Below are 16,095 nucleotides of genomic sequence, written 5' to 3'. Positions count from 1 at the left end.
TTGCCGGTTCTTGGAGATTATGAGATTACTTAGTCTCCAAGTGTCTGATCTGGATCTCTGTATACATTTAGTGTAACCCTTCTGTATAATTTTAGGGTCACACTATTCAAACAGCAGGTCGGTCCCGGGTTTGACCCTGGTAGCTACCAGGTTGGCTTCCCAGGTAATACAACCCGGGTCATTTAGTCCTAACCGTGACATGGTTGCCCCGGCAATAACCCACATTAGGAGTTTGGTGCGAAATGAACACCAGCCTATTTTTTGGAGACCTTCAAAAGAAACACAAAAACTAATATACAGGTTACATATATAAACAAGCCACTAAATATACAAATATATGTTCCATGCATTGACAGAACCTCAGAGGATTCGCTTTCTATTTGCATTGACTTATAAAGCAAACTATTTTTCTTCATTATCAGTCACTTTCTAGAAACAAATGGCTAAATGTGGATGACTTAAAAAACACAGACACACAGAGAGATTTGTGCCAGAGATTCATAATGGGAGATTCAGCATGACAGATTTAAAATCTCTCAAAAGGTCCCCCCACAAACATATAAACTCTGGAAGAAAGGGGATGGCTCGGGCCGTTCCGTTGAACCCCCGGCCGATGGTTGCTTACACATAATGCCCACAGTAGCTACATTTATGGTTAATGGCTAGGCTAGTGCCCCTTTACGCATAATGCACACAAATGCTTACACTTAATGCCCACAGCAGTGCAGCTTACACATCATGCCCACAGTAGCGACGCTTAAGCTTAATGCCCACAGTAGTGCAGCTTACGCATAATGCCCACAGCAGTGCAGTTTACGCATAATGCCCACAGTAGCGACAATTATGCTTAATGCCCAGACTAGCGCCCCTTTGCGCATAATGCCCACAGTAGCTGCGGTTACGCATAATGGGCAGAGTAGAGCCACTAATGCATAATGCAAACCATAGTGTCATTTATATACCCTAGTAGTGAGTTACCTTCCTCCCACCTCTCAGCTCCTCCTCCATGTCTTCCAGTCTGACAGCATGGGTCCCCACATGGAGCTGATCAGTGCGTGGCTGCAGGCATACTGTGGGCAGCATCATGACAGAAGCTTCATGATGCTGCCTGTGGGGAGCTTCCGACCAGCTGCCTGTGCAGTGCGCTGTCACCGGTGCCGGGCTTTCACATACTTTTACACAGGCTGCGGCAGCCCACAGCTGCAGTGTCAGAGGAGGGGGGGGGGGGTGTGTGAAGTGCCTCTCTGCCCTGATCAGAGCGCTGCGTAAATGAGAGCAGCCACGGTGTAGACTCCCGCGCCATCCAGCAGGAAGCACGCCCGGGTCTCCCGGTCATAGTGGAGCACGCATGAGGAGAGTGGGGCAGCACGGTGCAGGTGGGGGTAAAAACAGGACCAGGACAAGACCCCGGACATCAAAATCTGCAGTCCGGAGCTTGTAGCGTCCGGGCGGTGTCCTGTCTGGGGGTCTGCCTGTGACACCTGTCACCAGGGAGAGAAGGAGGGAGAGAATAAAGCCTCCCTGTATGGTCCGGACTGGACGGACCAGACCACACAGGGAGGCTGTAATCTCCCCTTCCCCATGTCCCCCTGATGATAGCTATCACAGGGACCCACGTATAAGACACCCCCCGGACGGGACACCCCCCGGACCAGACACTACAAGTTTTGGACTGCAAATTTTGATGTCCGGTCCGGGGTTTAGGCCGGGTCCTGTTTTTACATAGTCCCGTGCAGGTGGGTGTTCCAGGCTCCAGCCGGCAGACAGAGCAGAATAGATGGCAGGAGAGGCAGGGTGGCTCCGGGGGGGGTTCCGTGGTCGTTCAGAAGGCCACCACTCACACACACACACACACACACACACACACACACACATGTGCAGGGCCTTCTGAGCGACCATTATGGATTTATCCAGCAGGTCTGGATAAATCAGGGACCCGCGGGGCCGCACATTAGAAACGCTGTGTGGGTTATGCACACAGCGATTGTTAACCATTTTCTGAACGATCTAGTGAAATTATGTAAAATCTCTCAGAAAGTGGCTGAATATCGCTCTGTGTGTAGGGCCCACTAGGCGTTCTAATGGAATAATGACAGACTGCTGCACCTCCCTCATAGAACAAATATATCCATGGTATATACAGATCAGCTGAAGGCACATCTATCATTTCAGTGCTGTACTTAGTAACTTGTTTAAATTAGCCAACTCCTCTAGTAGGGGTTGTAGTCCTTTAAAAGGCAGTTCTCCTAATCTAGATGTATTTACTAACCTTGGTACGCCTCCAGGTACAGAGAGTGCTGCTCTCTGAAGCCTGTTTAAGGACAAACACACATTGATCTGTTCCCATCACACAACCTGCAGTAGGACCGCGCTACCTTTATTTAAAACCCACAGAGTAAACATGAATACTGAAAGTGCTCTGCTAAAATATTCTATGCATTCTTAGGGTGACAGTTATTTGGATGAGAGATCCAGAAAGGGAGAGATTTGGGGGGAGATTCTCTAAACAAGAAATGAGGTAAAAACCCCGTTATGGGGGTTTTTACCGCATTTTGGGATGCTGTAAGTATCCCCCGCCTGGTTAACGCGGCGGGGGGCATCGCCAGAAAAATCTGGCGATGCCCCATTGAAGCCAATGGGCTTCTACCGCATCCCACCGCCGCCCCGCAACGACCACCGCCACCCTGCACAGACCCCCGCCGCCCCATATCGCCTCCCCCCCCCTCACCTGTGTCCGGGCAGCCCTGAGCTGTGCTGCCCGAACCTGTGACCTCCTCCCTGCACTGACCCTTTTCCGGGTGCAGGGAGGAGGAGAGCCCGGGCGCAGCAGCAGCACCGGGTGTGTGAGGGAGGGACCTGCTGGGACCCGGCGACTCTCAACGCAAAAGGACAGCTCTTAACGCAAGAGCAGTCCTTTGCTATAATTATCGCATATGTTAGAACATATGCGATAATTATAAATGCGATGGGCGGCGAAGGGGGGCGGAGATTCTTAGAGAATCTCCCCCTTGGTAAGAAATCTCCAGTTGTTTTAAAGCGGCAATCATTTACACTGCAAAATCACACTGGTTTTGCAGTGTAAATTATTGCCGCTTTAAAAAAACAAAACCTGGAGATTTCTTACTAAATCTCTCACTTTCTGAATCTCTCCTCCTATTAAATTTCATCCAAAATGATAAACTGTATAACAATGCAATGAACACCATGGGGCAGATATCTGGTACTTGGACCAATTGGGGAGAGATAAAGTACCAGCCAATCAACTCCTAACTGGCATGCTCTCTAGGCTGTGTTTGAGAAATGAGAGAAGACGATTGTTTATCTCTCTCCAAAACATGGGATTTAAGGGTAAATTTACTAAAATGGGATGTGGCCATAGCAACCAGATTATTCTATCGATTATCTTCTAGAGGGTGCTAAACAAATAAGTCAAATCTGGTTTGTTGCTATGGGAAACATCCCATAGCATCTGGTTTGTTGCTATGGGAAACATCCCATCTTTAACAAAACTCCCATCTTAGTAAATTTACTCCTTAGGGTTACATTAATTAATTCAGGAGAAGACCACCTACGTGCAGCAATAGTTCAGTTTATTTCACTTTCTTCAGGACATAACATGTAGGCGGTCATCACCTGGATTTATTGATGTAACGGCAAGTCCTGATCGTAGCATGGAGTTATCCATCTCCAATATATAGATTATAGATAGAATTATTATAAACAGTATTTCACAAAGTCAAACTGAGCTCACCACAAGAATAAGCAATTGCTTATCTGCCAATAGTCATTGCAAAGCTCACCTTTGACATCATTAAGGCTTGGGTCTGGTGCACTGCCACTAATATCTATAAGCGTCCCCTCAGACTTGCAGCGAGGAAGGCCATTGGTGTTAGCAGACCGAATCTTCTGAGCAGCCATCTTTAAGTCACCTCTCCCCCTCAGGGCAACATGTCCTGTTACTAGAAGTCCGTTCTGTGATCACCAGAAATTGGAGGCAGCTGTGGAGAATAGATACAGACTTATTGAGCAATGAACGAACAGGCTGAAAATAAATAGTGCGTTATATAGGAAATATACACACTGCACTTTCCATGAAAAATAATGCTCCCCCATAATGACAATATGAATTGTATGATAGAAAAGCAGGGGCAGCAACCCAGTACTAGTGCTATGTTGTTAGCAACATAGCACTACTGGTCCAAAACATATACTATAAGCATGCTTTTGCAAAACCAAAAACACAAATACAGATCAAAACATGAGGGTCAGTGCACACCTAATTGTACCCAATTACCACCCTTCTATACAAGACATTTAAAGAGTAAATTTACTCTCTATCCACAAACGCCACCATCATGTTCTAAACGAGGTATAGGGCAACATTTTTCTCTTTGGACAACACACCACGGGCAAAAAATAAATGTATCCTGATTGCATGTTATGATGGTGGTGGGAAACATATACAAAAGTAACAGATGGGTACTAAAAAGGATAGTGGATTTTAATCATGGTGCAGGTGTCAACATGTTGCATATTGCTATTTTAACCATGTTGACATAGTACAATTTGACATGAAAAACTGCAGAGTACTAAATAAACAATTACATAATTGAAAGTGTGTGATTACATTGTTTGTAACAGCACTACATAATGTGCTTTATAATTAAAAGAAAAAAAAATTGGAACATAGTTATTATGGTTCCACCCAAATTACAGATTAACATTTGCCCATTGAGGGGAACGTTAATAGGGGTTACCGTACTATCCATTTAAAATCAGGGCAGTCATGAATTATACAGGTTGTGGGGCTGATTAAAACCAAGGGAAATGCTGCCTTGAAGTCAGCCAGCCACAGAACCTTTGTGATTCATAACTTTAAAGACAGCTAAGCAAATTTACAGACAGGCAAGAGATTTCAAGTGAATGAAGTCTTATCTTTATGAGGTATTGAGAAAGTGTGATATTTTTATAACCCTCACACACCAGTATGTAAACAGTCAGCAGGCAAAAGCAGCCATATATGCCAATTACAAGACTGGCAGAATTACTAGTCCTACAGTCCTAAGATAACAATTTTAGCAAAAGCAAACAAGTATAAACGTGATGAAACATTTTCCCCAATGAACGCACGGAAAACAAGGCGCATAGAGCCACATCATGCTTCATTTACAGAGAACTGCCGCGCATGTTTACACAATATTATCAACTTTATCATTGCTACCAGACAGCAGCGGGTTATAACGAGCATATGCACAAGTGTGACAAGGTATTGTGCGATTGCAAAAGGTTCAACACAGGAAAAAACTGAGGAAATGACAAGTGCGAGTTTATCACTTCTTCTGATGCCAGTGATTCAGCTCTTTGACACTCTGCAAGGTGATAATGGAATTCCTTTTTATTCAGAGGTTAAGCGAAAAAAATAACACCTATATGCTCTAAAGTCTAGATAAATGTATAACAATGTCTTCTGGAAGTGAGGAAATGAATTGCTTACAATATAGCACACAGACCTCATGCAACGGATTTTTAAAAAATAAACCAAATTCGCAAGTCAACAGGTTCAGATCCAAAAATTATCGGAATCAGCGAGTCACCGATGTTCAACATCTTGTAGTTCGCCGATCGCTGTTACTCGCCGAATTAGATCGGCCATTGGGGGATTCGCCCGACTGACGTTTGGGTCGAAGTCAGGGGAGAAAATAAACATTTGTTCGCATAGCTGGTGAAAATTGATGATGGGTGCAGTTTAAACTTTGGGAGGGGGACGTGCATTGCAACATAAGATACACAGACATTGGGGTGATACAGACTGACTGGCTTGCTGGGCTGTGTGTGTTCGGAGCCCAGAGAGCAGGTTTACACCACCCCGCCAAATGCACGCCCTCTCACTGACCAAGCCTACGTGCAGGGCTGCGAATGGATGTGTACAGGTACACTTTCACTTGCTAGGGCCCGCACAGAGGAAAAGTCCTTTGTTTACTTCCCATCGAAGGATTTCTCCTCCTCTGTCTGGCGCTCGCAGCTGCCACGTGACCGAAGAGTCTCTCGGCGGCTGCTTGTAGCAAGTGTTTCCATGGGCATTCCCACCGTTTTTGTGGGCACGCCCAAGAAAAAAAACAGGGGGACCACCACAGAGCGCCCCCTACCTGTTAATCATGCTGCGTGCGCCTCAGTGAAGGAAAAATTTACCTTAGACGCTCGCACCCAAGGACTGCACATTTACATTGCAGACTATGTGTATGTGCAGTCCAGGCACCATTGATAGAGGCCCCATACTCCCACACAGCATCGCAGGTATGCACTGCTATGGTTTTCACTGCGGACCGTGCACATGCGTGATCCTCCAAATTCGCAGCACTGCGATCAGGACTGAATCAGCCCCTCAATTCGGTGCACATTGGATCAAAAGTAAAAAAAAAAAAAAAATCGGCCCGATGCATCAAAATCATGTGCAACGGGCCCAAATCCCCCAAAGTGTATGTAGAAGAGGGGTACAGGAGATGAGGGGTACAGGAGATGAGGGGTACAGGAGCAGAGCACATGTATAGCATCATGGTCGGTTTTATCATGATGAGAATTTAAATGTACTGTAAAAGTCAATTGAAAACAAAGAATGGAGACAAGGAGACAAACGCCAACACTCACCGGGGGCCTACAGATAGCACAAAGGCAGTTTTGAAAATCACAGTTTAAAAAAAGAAACCAAAACACAAAACCAAAAAAGGGATTAAAACCCAAGAAAACTTCACACAAACAAAAACTGCAGTGAAACTGCAAGCAACAATAAACATGGGGATAACATGCGCATACAGTGAAACTGCAGAACAATGGCTGGAACAGCTTGATGGATACCACACACACACACCCTCCCAAATACTGGGTCAACACAACCTCCCGGTCACCAGAGAACCTTGTGCACATGCCACGTTTTAAGATTTAATTTAGCAAACACGTTCTGAAACTGCCGTGAGCTGGCCACGTCTGTGAGATACTGTAGGACCTTCCCATTGTCGAATTTAGGCCCGTCGACCTATTTCAAAGTGTCGACCCTATGACCCATGCCGGATTGGCCGATTGTCACAAATCTACAGACTGCAACTATTAGCAAATTGTACATGTCTGGCCAATTTGGTTTATGGCAGATTGTAGTATATAGATATATAGAACTATATTAAGCATATCAAAACCAAGCTTCTAATAGGTTACTTACATGTTTAAGCTATTTTAAACGACAGACTACAAGAGCTACTGAGATCTTTACTCCGGCTTCAACCACTGGAATTATCATCAACTGTGTATCTGCAATAATATTCAGAGCAATGCACAACAAGCAGATTCACATCCCAGGTGCGTTTAATGCGCAGGTAAGGCTCTAGTAATGCCCAGAGCTACCCTAAAGGGGCATTCACAGGGGGCGATAATAGCCCATTTTCTAAGCCAGGGATGGTGAAGCTTCGGCCCTCCAGCTGTTGCTGAACTACACATCCCAGCATGCCCTGCAACAGTTTTAGCATGGCCAAATAGCAAAAATGTAGCAACAGCTGGAGGGCCGAAGGTTCCCCATTCTAAGCGATATGACTAGATTGCTTAGAAATTAAGCACAAATCGCTCCGTGTGTATGCCCCATAGTGATGGCGATGCGCGGTCCCCTGCGTCACTATCGATCACTCAGATCATGACTACATGTAGCAAAGATCTAGTCACATCGCCGGTGTTCCTTTGTTTTGTTTTTTATTAAGGACTGAGCATTATAGTAATACAGTCAACAATATGCAGTTGTATCTGTTACAACAATGAAATACAGTATGAATTCAAATACATGGGCAGTGTTGTAAGCTGAGAACATTGGTTAGCACAGGTCACCCATACACACATTGCTACGTGTGTATGGGCGATCTAACTACCGGGAAGCTCAAGGGTGATTTCCCGAGCCTACATTGCTCAGCATGCAGTCTAAGGAAAATCCCCCCTTGTGTATGAGCCTGAAGGTGCCCACACACTAGAAAGATCTGCGATCATAAGATGTGCGCATAAAATAGCCTCCAAATCTTTTGCCCGTCCTGGACAAAAGATTTCAGGCAAGCGCACATCTTTACCAAAGATTTTTCTTAAGATCCCGTCTGTGCCCACTCCTCCACCACAAGTAACTAACTACCAACAGCATGTATTTATACCCACCGTTGTTTTAAATTAAGATGTGACCATGTGTGATTAAGGAATGCTATGATCCACCTTACCTGATGGAATTGTAACTCTCTTTATCTTATGTCAAGTTGAAATTCAAATATTATAACCCTCATTCTCATTCTTCCCCCCCCTCTACCCCCCTCCTCTACCCCCCCCCCATTCAATTTGATTGTCAGAATATTGTTGGACCATTGTTCGTTTGTATGTATACAACCAATTGCACTAAACCGTTGTACTGATTGGTCATTATATATGTTTATGACTTAAAACCCAATAAAAATACTTATAAAAAAAAAAAAAAAAAAAAAAAAAAAGATCCCGTGTGTTCCTATGGATCTTTTGTTAAATCTTCTGATCTTTCATGCAGCACGTAAGATCAGAAGATTTAGCAAAAGATCCACGGGAGCGTGCATCGGACCGAAATCGGCCAATTATCGGCAAACATCGGCCAATATATATGCCGATTTATCGGAAATCGGCCAAAAAAAAAATCGTTCTAGTGTGTGGGCACCTTTAAGTCCAATTACCCCTCGCTGTAATCCCATGGGTAACAAGTGTTAACTCCTAGATTCCGCATTAAGGGGCCTGATTCAGCATGGATTGCAAAAGCAAAATCTCGCTCTAGTGGGCAAAACCAAGTTGCACTGCAAGCGGGGCAGATGTTACATGTGCAGAGAGAACACTGTCTATATTCCCAACCACATGCTCACTAAGGTTAATAGGCCTTTTGGCAAAGATGAAGCGTAGTATCTGTGCTTATCATAGGGTGTGGACCGCCCCTGGTAGAAGAATAGAGAAATGCTGGACACAGTAACGGCTCCAACTCTGCCCTGGGGGAGGGGAGAACGGGCCCTTCCCCCACTGGTAGGGAGGGGAGAAACACTGACTCTCTTGATGGGGTTTGTAGCCCCTGAAGGATGAGGCAGTGAAAAGCCCGGTCTAGTATCCATTCCCAAGGAGCGGGGAAACGCTGGGACTGAGTAGATTTCTCCAATTACAGAGGTTCATAGCCTCTGATGGGGAGACCGTAAAAATTCCAGCTTAGTACCTTAACCTTGGGATGCGAGAAACACCGGGACTGAGTAGATTGCTCTTCCTAGGGGGCTCAACCCTCAAGGGAGTCAATGGAGAAAAAAGTCAGGTGGAATATCCATTCCCATGCCAGTGGTTGGAGAACACCCTAGGTAGGGGTGGAGAAACATTTGGTTGGACGCTGACTGGCCGGTTGTTTAGAGGCCGAGGTGTAGCGTGCCTCCAGGGAGGGAGGGGAAACCCGGAGGTGCCTTAAACGTTCACTGGTGTCCCTACCAGCACATTTTGGCACCAGCACTGCCCTTTAACATTTGCAGTCCAAATTTTTTATTTGCAATTCAATTCAAACAGTCTGGTTTAAATGAATAATTTTTTTTTTTTTTTAAATGGTCTACATTGAATGTTGAATGTTGAATGATGTGTCCCCCCCCCCCCCCCCCCCCAAGACAATTTTATTGTAGTTTTCAAGAAAAGTACAAGAATTTAATATGACACCCGCTATCTTTGAAAACCCATGCAGTTCCTCTTCCCTGTCCGGGGAGGTCGCTGTCTGCTGTGGTGTTTCTAGCACAGGTCTGGTTTGCATATCAGTGCTGATATACAGACCACACTGTGCTAGAAGCACTACAGCAGACAGTGACACCCTAGGCCGGGAAGAGGAGCTGCATGGGTTTTCAAAGATAGCGGGTGCTAGAATGAACACTAATGACTGTTGTTGGACATCAAATAAAGAGTTCTCAACAATAAACATTGATGTTCTGATAACGATCAAACATGTGTGCAATAGCATTTGTTCTCACGGCATGACCGTCACCGATTATGAAATTTGCATCCAGTTTTGTTGAATGATGTTAATGTTTGAAGTGGCTCACCATTGGATTTGCTACTAGCGCTAGGGCTGTTGAGCCTGACTAGACGTTGGACTTGAAAGGGCTAAGTAAGCATTGCCCGGGGCCTTTTGGCTGGCGCAGGACAATTTTTCACACCCCCACCTCGGCCTTCTGGTTGGGGTCTCATTATTTATTTCTCTTCACCCCTCTCACGTTTGTCACTTTTTTCATGTTTTCTGTTTTTCATTTGTTTGGTCTCATTTTTGAGCTGTGTGTGCGACCCTTATGGGCTTCCTGCTCCCCACGTACCAAAGCTCTCTCCTTCGGGGAAGATCTGTGGTTTCTTCGGGGGCGACTCCGATCCGCAAGGCGGTGGGAAACCTACAGAGGGTCTCTCCGAGCTTCGGGGAGGAGGACCCACGGATCCCTATATATTCTCCTCTTGGGCCACACATGGGCTTGAGATTCAAGCCCATGACCTCAGTGCTGTGAGGCAGTAATGCTATTCATTACACCATCTGTGCTGCCCAAAGAAAGACAATCATCAATGGACTAGAGATTACAGCTTTGATTTGCGACTCAGGGGGTATTTAATCCCGGGCCCCGAATGTCAGTATGTCCTGACAGTCGGGACCCTGGCCATTTTCGTTCCGCTCGCCTGTTTATCGGCAGGCCGATTCAACGCCCCGCCTGCTGATGGGCAAAAAGGGGACGTTTCTGCGAAAACGCACATGGATTGTCAGGATCCGGACGTGATCACGACAATCCATGGCTGTTTTCAACAAAACGAAAAGCAGTCGAGTCCGTTCTGTCTCTTCAATGCTGTCAGGAACAACAGCATTGAATAGGCTCCCACCACTATTGCCATTCTTGGAAATAGAGGTAGGGATTGAATACCCCCCCCCCCCCCCCCACCTCAGTCGCACACAGATCTACAAGTGGTCAGTGTATGCTAGCAACATAGGGCCTTATTCAGATCTGAGCTCAGTACAAATTTGTTTGGAAAATGGGCAAAACCATGTGCACTGCAGGTGGGGCAGATGTAACCTGTGCAAAGCGAGATAAATTTGGGTGTCGTGTGCTGAAACAGAAATCCAAATTGCGGTGTAAAAATAATGCAGCCAGTATTTACCCTGCACAGAAACAAAATAACTCACACAAATCTAACTCTCTCTATACATGTTACATCTGCCCCACCTGCAGTGCACATGGTTTTGCCCATTTTCCGAACAAATTTGTACTGAGCTCAGATCTGAATAAGGCCCATAGTTTTATTGCTTATTATTGTTTTAGTGGTGGGAGTAAAATAGAAAAGAGAACGAATGCCAAAGAACCTGCTGCACCAAGGGGGGAGGGGGGGGGGGGGTTGTCTATTTGGTGTGACTAGCGCATAGGTGTATGGGGAGACAACTGCACATACTGTGAAAACGGTGGCACAATTTTGCTAGCCACCGAAAGGAAGGCAATACATAGGGCCATACTTTTTGTTAGCATTTGCAATTCCTCAATAGTCATTAGGGTTACATATTAACAATATTCAAAACCCAACTACGGTCTGACATTGGCTTCCTTTGAGAAGAGAGCACAAGAACGATCCCGGCGATTGCTAATGTACATTTGTACATTGTTAGTAATAACCACACCACAATAGTATAACATGCCGAGCAGTGATCTTACAACACGCGTTTGTATTTTCCAAGTTCAATACCACAGTTCTAGCCACAACAATGTGCGCTCACTGGCGGTCTGACACGTTGAGTAAAGTCACAAACAGGATGAAATAAAAAGCTGTATACTGAGAAAGGGGCGAGATCAAAATATATCGCAGAACATTGGAAGCTCTCCAAAATCTGCTGAACTAGTTCAGGCGGGTTTTACTTGTCCTCCAGAGGGAATATGCTCACGGGGTCTACTTTGTATTCTGTACACGTATCAGCTTCATGACTAAGGACGGAGGTATCACAATGCACCCCAGACCGATTAGAAACCCTACCTACAAACTGTATATATTTTCTATTAATACTTCAAGAGGATCCCATATGGACATTCAGAAGGCAACTGGCATATTTTGTGTGGAATGACTGTAATGAAGAACCATCTAATTTGTACATAATGCCGGGTACACACCAGAATTATTTGGTCTCAATCCCATCAATTTCGATGCAATTTTGACCGATTGCATGTAAATTGGGCTTGTTTTATATCCAATCCGCGTCCCCATTGGTTGGTCGTTTTGGAGATCCTAGCTGATGCAGTCAGGATTTGTCAAGGATCCCTTCTGCTGGGTAGAGATCAGGGGGCAGATCGTGTGACCAACATACGATCGTCTCACAATAATGATCGTTCTGGTTTTCCCCACTTTCTTTAGAAGAAAAATGATTAACCACATGTCAAGTATCTGAAGCGGTTACTTTAGAGTAAAAAAGGTGCCCCTTAGTACTGCCCAGTCACTGTAAAAAAGGTGTCCCTTAAGGTGCATACACACGGTACGATTTCGTGTGCGCGCTATCTAGCCAGTGTTGAATAGTATGCTAGATAGTGCACTATATCGTACAGTGTGTATGCACTATCCGACATACGATGCGCGATCCTGCAGGTCGTATGGGAGGAGCTGCTCGGATGAACATGCAACTAAATTCTGTCTGGAAAGCATACAATAGTATAGTGTTGAATAGCAATACCGCACAGTACCTGCAACAGGTGCCCCTTACTACCGCACAGTACCTGCAACAGGTGCCCCTTACTACCGCACAGTACCTGCAACAGGTGCCCCTTACTACCGCACAGTACCTGCAACAGGTGCGCCTTACTACCGCACAGTACCTGCAACAGGTGCGCCTTACTACCGCACAGTACCTGCAACAGGTGCGCCTTACTACCGCACAGTACCTGCAACAGGTGCGCCTTACTACCGCACAGTACCTGCAACAGGTGCGCCTTACTACCGCACAGTACCTGCAACAGGTGCGCCTTACTACCGCACAGTACCTGCAACAGGTGCGCCTTACTACCGCGCAGTACCTGTAACAGGTGCGCCTTACTACCGCACAGTACCTGTAACAGGTGCGCCTTACTACCGCACAGTACCTGCAACAGGTGCGCCTTACTACCGCACAGTACCTGCAACAGGTGCGCCTTACTACCGCACAGTACCTGCAACAGGTGCGCCTTACTACCGCACAGTACCTGCAACAGGTGCGCCTTACTACCGCACAGTACCTGCAACAGGTGCCCCTTACTACCGCACAGTACCTGCAACAGGTGCGCCTTACTACCGCACAGTACCTGCAACAGGTGCGCCTTACTACCGCACAGTACCCATAACAGGTGCGCCTTACTACCGCACAGTACCTGTAACAGGTGCGCCTTACTACCGCACAGTACCCGTAACAGGTGCGCCTTACTACCGCACAGTACCTGTAACAGGTGCGCCTTACTACCGCACAGTACCTGCAACAGGTGCGCCTTACTACCGCACAGTACCTGCAACAGGTGCGCCTTACTACCGCACAGTACCTGTAACAGGTGCGCCTTACTACCGCACAGTACCCGTAAAAGGTGCCCCTTACTACCGCACAGTACCCGTAACAGGTGCACCTTAGGTGCAGACAGGCTGCATCAGTGACATGGGCAAATGGAGTACTCATTGTACTGTATATTTTTCAAGGCATGCAGTATATAATACATGGACAAAGGGCTGACAACGGATTATGGAGAAGTATTAGTAAGAGACAAGAAGAGAGTTCACAGGTACTAAAGGTGCTGTCATTTGTAGCCAGCACTCAGATGTCTGCAATCATTGGCTAAGCGAGACTGAAATTCAAATACATTAAATATATGACCATCTGTTTGCTGCCCGTCTGGTACAGCCACCGTCCATGAATGTGCTGCTGAGTAGACCAGAAGAAATGTGGAAGAGGAAAGGGAGTGAGACCTTGACATTGTTCGATTCAGTAATTACATTTCATCATTCATTTTTATTTGTACGATCCTGTGCTGTAATAACTCAGCCTTTTGGGACACCTACTGCATATTGCATGGTACAATATCGCATTTCTGTATTTATTATGGACAGAACACCTATATCCTGTACACAGTGTCCGTAACAGGCCTCTGTCCTGACATCTGCTGCTCCTGATTATAAGCTCAGGATGACGCTCGTCACCTGCTTAGGATTTGGTGACGTTCAGGTGCACCCATTAACTCTTCTTCATCCTACTAGGATTACCCGCCTCCATTCTATACTCTATACCCAGAGGGTTTGTACATCTCCCATTGACTGTTCTTAGCTCTATGTCACAACAGCCAGTAATCAATCAAACCTGGATTTTGCCATTTTCCCCTCCAGTACCCTATCTCGTTCCCAGAAATAGTAGGTTTCAGGTTTTAAAAGGTAGCCTGGGGGTAGGACTACGGTTCACAGCAACTGAGGTACATTTATCGGTGCACAAATTAAAAGGTCCTTTATCCCCATTGACAAAGCAACCCTATCCCCTCCCTGTTCCCTAGGTTGTACTAGCCCAGGGGTAAGCAGCTGCTGTGGAACTAGACATCCCAGCATGCAGAGTCACCATTTTGCTAGGAGGTGTAGTTTCCCAGCAGCTGGACTGCCAGATAGTGCATAACCCTGTACTGGCCTTTGGGGGGATAAAGTTCTCTCACACGCCGAGTAAGATTAAATTACATTTTTCTACTTGGAGCTAATGAATGAACGCCTGACAGTACAGTTTATTTGTTTTTGGGCAGGCATTAATTATCGCAACTAAAAAAACTCCAGTCCGTCTCAAACCTCAGACATCACACATTTCTGCCCGCTACCTCTGAGGGCAAGTATGTGCCCACCTGCGGCATTCATGCCAAAATATATCAACAAATGAATCGCTCCATCGGGGCAACAATCAAGCAGCGTTGCAAAGAAAACCACTGAATTCTTACCACTCAGTCTGACTATATTTTCCTGTGTAGCCTTGTAAAGGTGGAGGCAGAGCCACCATTTTGCTCCCCTTGGTGTTCTGAAATGTGTGGTTTCTCAGTAATATCATTAGGAGGGTGCGGTGTGCTGGTCCGACAGTCGGAATTTCAACCGCAGGTAGTTCGACACAGGGACGAGCACAACGAAACCCCTTGTAGACCCCCATGAGAAAGAATAGCCCGCCAGTCATACAGTAATACTGACAGTCAGAATCCCAAATGTCGTTCCGTCATCCGGAACCCTATTAGGACACTTCAAATGCTCATTTTACAATGGGTGCAATGAAAAAAATTGCCAAGTTGGTGACCGTGGCAGGCAGAGTGGTTAACCTGAGAGCAGTTGGCATCACTGACTCCATCTTCTGCTGTAGCCATACTACAGGCCGGCAAAAAGAAATCCGAGGTCTTCTCAACATCTTCTGACAAGTGAAGACCCCCCTGGAGGGAAGGAAAGTTTGGACACTTTATACCCAGCCTGTCTGCCCAAACTTACTAGTATTTATAGCTGTGAACTATTGTGTTTATAAACCGGAAGGGAGCAGATCTTGCATGGTTGCTGCGGGGGAGGTAAGGCAAGGCTAGCAGGTCTTCAGGGAGAGGGAAGGTTGTGAGGGATAAGGGATAGGATTTTGCAGAAGTTTTAACACACAGATTAAAAAACAAAAAAAGAAAACTTTTGTGACTTTTTCACCAGAGCACAAATTCACTTCATACGATTTACTAACGCACCACATCACTTCATAAAAGTGGCCACATCAAAGCCCAAAACGATTGTTCATACAGGCATTTAGTCCATAGTTATTTAGGATGTGGCCTCTCAGCTGTTTAACCCTTTGAGTGCCAAAATCTCTGTGAGTTGTTCAAGATAGCTGCTAAAAATGCCAGATTTGTTATATAAATTCAAATAATAAAAATACTGTGTAAAAAAAAAAAAAGGGCATTATCTGGGCTCGCATGTTAAATGCACCCCATTTTTTCATACCCCTACTATCCAACTACGCATGGAGTTGATTTTATATAGTGTGGCGAGCACAGCGAGCAACCGTGCCCGAAGCGTGACGAGCGCAGCGAGCCC

General features: G+C 45.8%; 1 protein-coding gene across 1 annotated transcript in view; it reads right to left on the bottom strand.

The window, feature by feature from the left end:
• The window catches only part of SH3BP4 (SH3 domain binding protein 4), a 34,684-nt gene that overhangs the window by 8,842 nt on the left and 9,747 nt on the right, over positions 1 to 16,095 (bottom strand). Inside the window, exon 2 of the mRNA XM_083154581.1 lies at positions 3,801 to 3,998. Coding sequence (XP_083010707.1) covers positions 3,801 to 3,918 — 118 coding nt within the window. The 5' untranslated portion in view covers positions 3,919 to 3,998. The remainder of the gene's footprint in view (positions 1 to 3,800; positions 3,999 to 16,095) is intronic.

Source organism: Crinia signifera, chromosome 7 (genome assembly GCF_055691185.1).
Source record: "Crinia signifera chromosome 7, ASM5569118v1, whole genome shotgun sequence".
Lineage (NCBI taxonomy): Eukaryota > Metazoa > Chordata > Amphibia > Anura > Myobatrachidae > Crinia > Crinia signifera.
The sequence above is the reverse complement of the archived record's forward strand: the minus strand, read 5'-3'. Positions and strand labels throughout refer to the sequence as shown.